General features: G+C 31.9%; 1 protein-coding gene across 1 annotated transcript in view; it reads left to right on the top strand.

The window, feature by feature from the left end:
• The window catches only part of LOC117171007, a 254,157-nt gene that overhangs the window by 221,096 nt on the left and 24,468 nt on the right, over positions 1-8,593 (top strand). Inside the window, exon 9 of the mRNA XM_033358052.1 lies at positions 6,419-6,770. Within this exon, the coding sequence (XP_033213943.1) occupies positions 6,419-6,770 (352 nt within the window). The remainder of the gene's footprint in view (positions 1-6,418; positions 6,771-8,593) is intronic.

Here is an 8,593-nt window from a genome sequence, read left to right as displayed (position 1 = left end):
ACTTCACCACGCCTACTTTCCTTCCCTTATTTCCCCTTTTTCACCCAACCCACTTACTCTACCCCTCCCCTCCCCCTAGGGTACAGAGTAAAGTTGTCCAGGGTAGGGATAAATTCATCTAAATTACAATGTGAGATACCATATTGAATTCAATAAGAAAGGCTTAAAATGCCAAGTCGAAATATATTACATTTTCAAAAAACAGTTGAATTTTCAACCAAAAAAGATTTATTTTCTACCAAAAGACATTTTGACTTTTATAAGCTCGAAAGATCATGATGTTGGGCGAAGCTGTACTCCTTTCCAAAGTTTCTATGATGGCTGGATGTCACCCCTGTGACTGGTTACTGAAAGAATGTTGATCAAACTCCAACCCTTTTCCAAGGTCTCATGGGGGACGTGAAGGCACCCCTGTGACTGGTCACAGAAATAATTTTTGTCAAATCCTTACCCCTCTTTAACGTCTCGGAGGGGGGGGGGGGGGGGGGGGGGGGGGGCGTGAAGGCGTCTTTATGGCTGACCACAGAAATAATATTTTCAAACCGACCTTTCCCACGTTTTGTGGGGGGCTGAATATCACCCCTGTGACTGCTCGCAGACATAATGTTTTCAAACCCCTAACCCTTTCCAGCGTCTGGTGGGGTGGAGGCACCCCTGAAATATCTTTGTGATTTTAGCCTTGAAATTTAAATTTGCGGGTATTTTCCCTATTATATTCATAATCAGCGTCTCAGAATACGTAGGTATAGTGACTTTTAAATTTATCGAAGGTACTCTCTTCTCGGAACTTCATTCCTAAATTAAAACTTGAAAAAAATATATATATACCTTGTAGCACTTATGATTATGGTGTGAATTAACCTCTTTGATCTCTGAACCTTTTACGGGAAATTCCGTAACATTAGCCCCAACTAAGTAACTGGCTAATTTTACGGAAAATTCCGTAAGCTTAGTTTCTGCCTTAAAAAAGGATAAGAACTTTAACTAGTCCAATCCTCAAGTCAAAAGGACAAATTTTCAGCAAAGCAGTTGAATTTTGGTACAAAAAATTATTTTTTTATTAAATGAGTTAAGTTGGCAACAAAACGATTCATCTATCAACAAAATAGTATAATTTGTAACCACATAGTTGAATTTTGGATCTACAAAGATGAATTTTAAACCAAATAATTAAATTTGCAGCAAAAACAAAATTAATTATCAACCAAACAGTTGCATTTATAACCAAATATTTGAACTTTGGTGGAATTTTAAATTAAATAGTTGAATTTTAAGACAAAAATGTTCAATTTTAACAAAAAACAGTGAAGTTTCAACTAAAAAGTTGAATTTTCAATGCATGGAGTCCAATGTTCAATAAAATAGTTAGGTGCTCAAAAAGAATGAAATTTTAAACAAAATAGTTGAAATTTAATCTAAAATGGTTGATCTAGAAAAATTAATTTTTAATAAAAAAGTTCAACATTCCACCAAGTAGCTTACTTCCAATCAAAAAAGATTAATTCTTAATGAAAAACATAATAGTTGATATTTCAACCACGAAAAGGTTTTAATTTTGAATAAAAAACTTTTGAATTAAACCAAAAATGCATTTTCAACAAAACTTGTAATAGATTATATTTCAGTCAAGAAAGATTTTAATTTTGAATCAAAAACATTTAAATTTAACCAAAAAAAGACTAATTTTTAACAATATTTTTTAATCTGTAAACAAAAGAAATTAATTTTTAACCAAGCAATTACATTTTTAATTGAAAAATATATAATTTCTACCAACAGAGATCAATTTTTAAGCCAAAAAGGCGAATTTCCTACAAAACAGTTGTATGTTCACGAAAGAGATAGATTTTCAACTATGGACTCTTAAGTAAGGAGGGTAAAAATGAATAGCATTGTTTTTTTTTAAGCATTTCAACTTACAACCAAGTAATGGAATTTCCACTTAAGAAGAATATTTTTCTTCCAAAAAAATACGAATTTATACCGAAATACATCAGTTTTAAACGAAATTGTTGAATTTTCATTTAAAAGCCATCAATTTTCAACCAATAATGAAATAGTTCAATTTCCAACAAAGAAGACTGAATTTTCAACAAAATAATAAACTTTTCAATCAATAAAATAAATATTTAACAAGGTAATTCAACTTTTAATCCATTTGTTGAATATTCATATAAAAATAAAATAGTTAAATTTTCAGTTCAAGAAAATAATTTGAAACAGAATAATTAAACCTACAATCAAATGGTACAATTTTGACTAAAAGTGTTAAATTATAGACCAAAAATTATAATAGTAGAGTTTTAAATTAAAAGCAGTTAACTTCCAACGTCAAATAGTTGGTTCTATTATAAAAAAGTGGGTAATAGGATAAAGAGGGTAAAGTCTGTATTTAGATGCGTTACTTGTAAAATAAAATCACTCATTTCCATTTTTTCAAATTTAATTCGTAAACTGAAGATTAAAAGGCTAAATTGTTTATTTGTAAATAAGTTTGTGTAACTATTATTAATTAGCTTGCTGTACCAATTTTGAGATATCTTCTCTTCCTTAAGTAAGGCATGTACGTAAAAGTCAGACGAGATTTTCTTGAAATGAAGAGCTTTTCTGTCGCCTCTCTCTTATACATATATTGTTTTATTGCATTTCTGATTGCCTAGCCGCAAACACAGTAATCTTCAGAATGAAAATAAATCTTCTGTTTAAATTAAACATTTCTAATTGCTGTATGAATAAAACACAGAATATATTTTTTTCAGAAAAATAAGGAAATAAAGAGTATCGTTTATCTTGGAAATCTTGTGACATATTTTCAGATTCAATTTAAACGATTTTGGCGAAAAAAATTGGTAAAAGTTTATCTTTTGAGCTTTTGAATTAGAAAAGTTTTGATCTCAAAGATACAAAGAAAAACTTTTCAAGGATGAAAATAAAAGTAAAAAAGGGAGGAAAGAAAGAAATCTTTGAAGACTTATCTTCTATCTGCGTTCTGTTAATCGACGCTTAGTTTGGCAAGCTTAAGACCTAGTTTCTAGTGCTTCACACGATTTCAAGTTATCAACACTTGAAAATCAATTCAACAAAATTCTTTCAAGTAGATAAGTTTATTAAAATTCAAGAAAGTGAATCGGTCGTTTGTTAAAATACAATTGTGATTATCTGCATTTCCATTTAAGAAATTAATAAGGATTCCAAATGAAGCTTATCGTGGTATAAAACTTTAATAAAGTCATTATAGAGAGTTGAAGAAATAGTTTTAAGATCATTAATCAGAGCCATAATTATCATTTGTTTTAACAAACGAAGTCTTAAGAAAGTTATTCAAATTTATTTTAATAAGCAGCAAATATAATTCTTGCCATTGTATTATTTTAGTAGCAAGAAAATTAAAACGAACAGCAAAGGAATATTATTTAATCGAATTACTTTGCTCTTTTTGAGAAATAATGATCAATAAAATTCTTCAAAGAGGTGAATGGATTTTCAGCATTCCAACTTCAGCTTCGTCAAGGGAACAAAGGGTTTCATTCTAGAGGAGTAAAAACTAGGTTTTATTTTGGAATGTGATTTTAAAATTTAGTAAATAGCCTGATGTACGCAAAAATAATTAATTTGACTTTTTAAAATATTTAAATTTGTGCCATAATAAAGTATGCTAAATAAATTATTATAAAAATATAAATAATACAAATAGTAAAATATACCCAAATCATCAAATATAATTCAGTGAGGTCGAGGTACCAATAAAAGAAATCTTTCATCTTTCTTGTAAATAAAAACAGTGTAGGAAATTTGACAAATAATCCACTTCAGGAAAACATCAATCAGATTTATGTACACAATATGTAGTTGAGAAAACGTAGAGTATTTTATGTTAAAAAAGAAGATGAAATTGGAAGAGAGATGAAAATAACTTCGAAAATTGAAAAATTTCTTTCTTGTTTTAATTAAAAAATTTTCAATATAATTATACTAATAAAGGATTATTGATTTACGTGAAATAATCTAGTATTTAATTAAAGTAACCAAGTTTTTATTTACATTTTTTTATAAAGATGTAATAGTTCCAAATAACTATCGGATATCAATAATAGTTTTGTATTGAAGAAAAAGAAACAAATAATGCTTAAAAATGTTCTGGAAAACTTTGAAAATTTTTATTTGAACTCTCTTAAAACAGATACACTCTCCACTTGAGAATTTAGTAGGATTCGCTCAAGCGGATTTATAAAAGAGGATTTTCTCTCTGTCTAAAAAGTATTATATACCTTTCTGACAGTTATCTTTTTTTTATCAATTTACCACTTTATTGCATACAAATTCGAATTATACTCGTAAAATGATGTCAACACTTTTATGCCTGGTTTTTTTTATAAAAGAAATATTATTACAGTATAATAGAAGAAACCTTTTATAGGAATTTAAGGGATTACATATCTTCCTTAGTGTTCAGTACGTTTAAAATTTCATTTTTACAATAAATTACAACCAAGAACAATACGACTTAAGTTGTAATGTGTAGTTATTTGTAATTATACTTGCAGAACTGAATAAGTTTGTCCGAATAATAACAAAATATATAGTTTCTAGTTCATTCTTTGCCATAATGTTTTTTTTTTAAATTATAGGATATTTTAATGGATAGAACAAAGCAATGATTGCAAAAACTGCGTGGTTTGTAAAATATTGCAAATGTTTAAGTGCGAATTTTCGATTGAAAAGGATAACAAAATTATCCCGTGAAATACAATAATTCGGACAGGAATGGAGTGCTGCTATTCATTTGTATTATTAAATATTCAATTTTATACCCGCTTATTTAACCTTCTTTATTTTGTTAAATAAATTTTTATGATCAATGGAAAGTGCATTACAAATCCTGTCAGAACTATAGAAGACAATATTTTGTTTGATCAATATTAGAAGAATTAAAAATTGCCGAATTCGACGGTATTCTAAAAAAACTCGAAAATATCCATTGGAAAAATATCACAATGGAAAAATGTCACAATTGGAAATTTTTTTGGACCATAAGCTGACATGCAACAGGGCCAAAATTTGACGAAGTTTAAGTCCGACTGGAGAAATTTTACTTTCCAGTGGGGATTATTTTTTAAATAATTCCCTGAATGTATAAAAATTAAAAAATTCTATCATACTTATTATATAAAAAATAGTCAAAATAGACGCAATGCTCTTAGAAAGGATAAATGCAACTCTCTGGCAATAAACAATAACAAGCCCTATTAACTCTCATTAACATCCTCTAGAAATGGTCAATAAATATCCTAACAAACAGTAACAATAATTAGCAACTCTCAATAAGATCCTCTTGAAAAGATCAATAAAAATCCAGTAAAACAACTAAGAACATCCCCTAGAAACGGACAATGATATCCCTTAGCAACGGATAATAACAACCTTCAGCAATGGTCAATAGCAACCCTTATCAACGGCCAATAATTACCCTTGCCAACGACTAATAATATCCCCCAACAACAGTCCATAACAATTCTTATAAAAAAGACTGATAACATTCCCAATTAACAGACAAAAGCAACCCTTAGCCCTTAAGAATACCAATCCGTAGCAAAGGTCAATAAAAAACATTAGCAACAATCAATACGATTGCCTAGCAGCGGCTAACATCAACACTCAGCAACTCTAAATAACATCATTACACATCTGCTATCTGACAATAACAACCATTATCAACGGTTATCAACAACCACTAAAATCCTTTAGCAATAGTTGGCAACAATCCTTATCAACGATCACTACAACTCGATCGATGATGTCCCATGGGATAAGATGGCCCCGAGGGATAGTCGGGGTCCTAAGGAATAGAGAGCGTCCTGAGGGTTAGAGGAAGCATGGAGGATCCTGTGGTATTGAACGGGTCCTAAGAGATAGGTAAGGTTCCGAAAGATAGGTGGGGTACCATGGGATAAGGGTGGTCCCGGGGTACAGGTGGGTCCCGTGAGAAAAGAGGGGCTGTGGGAGATAGGGGTTGTCCGGAGGGGTAAGGGGGCTCAAGGGATAAGCGGGGTCTTAAAAGAAAAGTAGGATCCCGAAGGTTAGGTGGGATCTCATGAGATATGAGGGGTTCAGTGGTGAGGGAGTCCTAAGGAAAAACTACAACGGACTAATGGACACCCGACCGAAATTATAAGGATTTCTGCCAGAATCTGCAAAACCCTAAAACGTAAGTTAAGCCCTCGCAAGACTTATCTGTAATTAATATTTTATTTTTCGTACAGAAAAAAGAAAAGTAAATGAAAAATGCATAATTTCTGTCTTTCTCGATGTACATCCTGTTTTTTCCGTCAGCTATAAGGAAAGGGAAACATATATCCGTGTGAAATTGTTTTAAAATCAATAAAAAATGTAATTAAATCCAAGACCCTTTTATTTTCAGGTGGAATGGTCTGAGCAATTCGTCTTCAATGTTCACGCAAGGTCTATTTATCCTTGCGATTCAGGCTCTGGAGGAGTCTCGGTTCTCTTCGAATATCCGTCTTGCAGACTCCCTGGTGATCGTGTGCGAGTTTACGGACGCCTGAGGGCTGACGTCGCGTCGCTCGCACCACCTTCATCACTTCATTACATCGCAGAATTGAAAGCGCCTCCAGGAAGGCATACACTGACCTTCGACTGTGACATCTTCACTGAAAGATTTGTTGAGTACTGTTTCGTTTATGTTAGCGAAGCTATTACTGGTGCCATGGCCGAAGTTAGGGTCGACTGCATTCCCACCTTTCCACTCGAAGGTATGTCTGCATATTTTTTCTATTTACTAAATATCATAGTTTCTAACCAATTTCCTCTATCTCTTCTTAACTAAAAAAATCAGTCTCATCGCGCGTTAGTCACTTAAGATTGAGTGATCCTACTATCTGTTAACTTTACGAAGACCCCTCCAAAACATTTCTAAATTTTTGAAAATCACTCTTAGAAGAAAAATCAAAAACAAACATAGCTCATATAATGATAAAACTTACTATTTTTCTCATTGCACAAGTGTATATATTTTTATGTACGAAAATTTGTTTGAAAAATATCATTCGCGAAAATATGCAAACCTTGGTTTCTTATCAATCTCTCTAGCAATTACCCCAAGTGAAGATCCTCACAAAGACGTCATGTGACGTTTTTTTAAATATTTTTTCATGCAGGTTCTCGTGTTTCTGTGGCTTCTTATGTCTCTTCTAACTAAGGTCTGATTTACATATTCCAACCATTCTTTCCGCGGTCTGCTTCTGGGCACACTGCCATTTATTTTACCTTGATACACTTCTTTCGTTAGTCGTCGATTTGGTGTTCTGTTAACATGCCCGAACCATCTTAACCGATTTCTTACCCATGTGTTTACTAGCGTCTCTTCTGCTCCACATTCTTTGAGAATTATCTCATTACTCACTTTTTCCATCAGAATTTTCCCGCATATTATGCGCAAAAATCTCATGTCAATTTCATTAATTTTACTCTCAACTTTTTCTTGGTAGGTCCATATCTCGCTATTGTATAATACAGTCGGTACAAATATAGAATTATGCATTTTCATTTTAGCTTTATTTGATATACTTTTACTTCTGGTAAAGAGCCCTGCTCTACCAATAATCTTATTTCCTTCGTTTATGCGTCTATCTAACCCCTCTCATATCTTACCGTCTCTAGTAAATAAGCTACCAAGGTATACGAACTTATCAACTTGTTCAATTATCTCATCATTTAATACAACATTGCATAGTGTTTTCTCACTCTTTCCTTGGAACACCATAGTTTTTGTTTTATTTAAGTTAATTTTGAGGCCCATGCTCTTCATGCTTGCATTTAGTTTATTCAACATTCTTTACAAGTCTTCGATTGACTCTGCCATAACAACCTTATCATCTTTGAACGCTAACCCACGTACCCTTACTGTTTCGATATCCACACCTTCTTCGTCGAAAAGAGCCATTCTTAAACACTTGTCCATAAATAGTATAAATAACCATGAAGACATAACGCATCCTTGTCTAACTCCTTGAATAATATCGAAACAGTCACTCAATTTCCTATTTACCCTTACATTCTCTTTGCGACCCGTATATATTGTTTTTGTAGCTTGTAGGAGCCATAAATTGACTCCATACTCTTTCAGGACTTCCCAAAGTTTACTTCTATCCACCCTGTCAAAAGCTTTTTCTATTTCAACAAATGCATAGAAAACTTGTTTTTCTACTCTCAAACTTTTTTCTTTAATTTGTCTTTAGCTAAATATTTGATCCGTGCATTACCTTCCTGGCATAAACCCACTTTGGACTTCTAAATCGTTTCTTCTGTTATTTTCATTACCTTATAAATGTATATTTTTGAGTATATTTTAATTATGGTACTTAATAAGCTAATCACTCTGTAATGATTGAGGTCGATTTTATCTCCCTTTCTTTTGTATATTGGTACGATAATTAATAATTATTAATCATTAATAATAGTTAGTCTGATGTCACAGCGGAAGATTATTTAGAAGTCGACTATTTGAAAATATTATCCTACTATGACCTTGCACTAACATTTCCATCAATCGGGCTCTGAGCTAAATAAGTTAAAA

Source organism: Belonocnema kinseyi, chromosome 4, assembly GCF_010883055.1.
Source record: "Belonocnema kinseyi isolate 2016_QV_RU_SX_M_011 chromosome 4, B_treatae_v1, whole genome shotgun sequence".
Classification (NCBI taxonomy): Eukaryota; Metazoa; Arthropoda; class Insecta; order Hymenoptera; family Cynipidae; genus Belonocnema; species Belonocnema kinseyi.
Note: the sequence above shows the minus strand (reverse complement) of the source record. Positions and strands in the feature narration are given on the sequence as shown.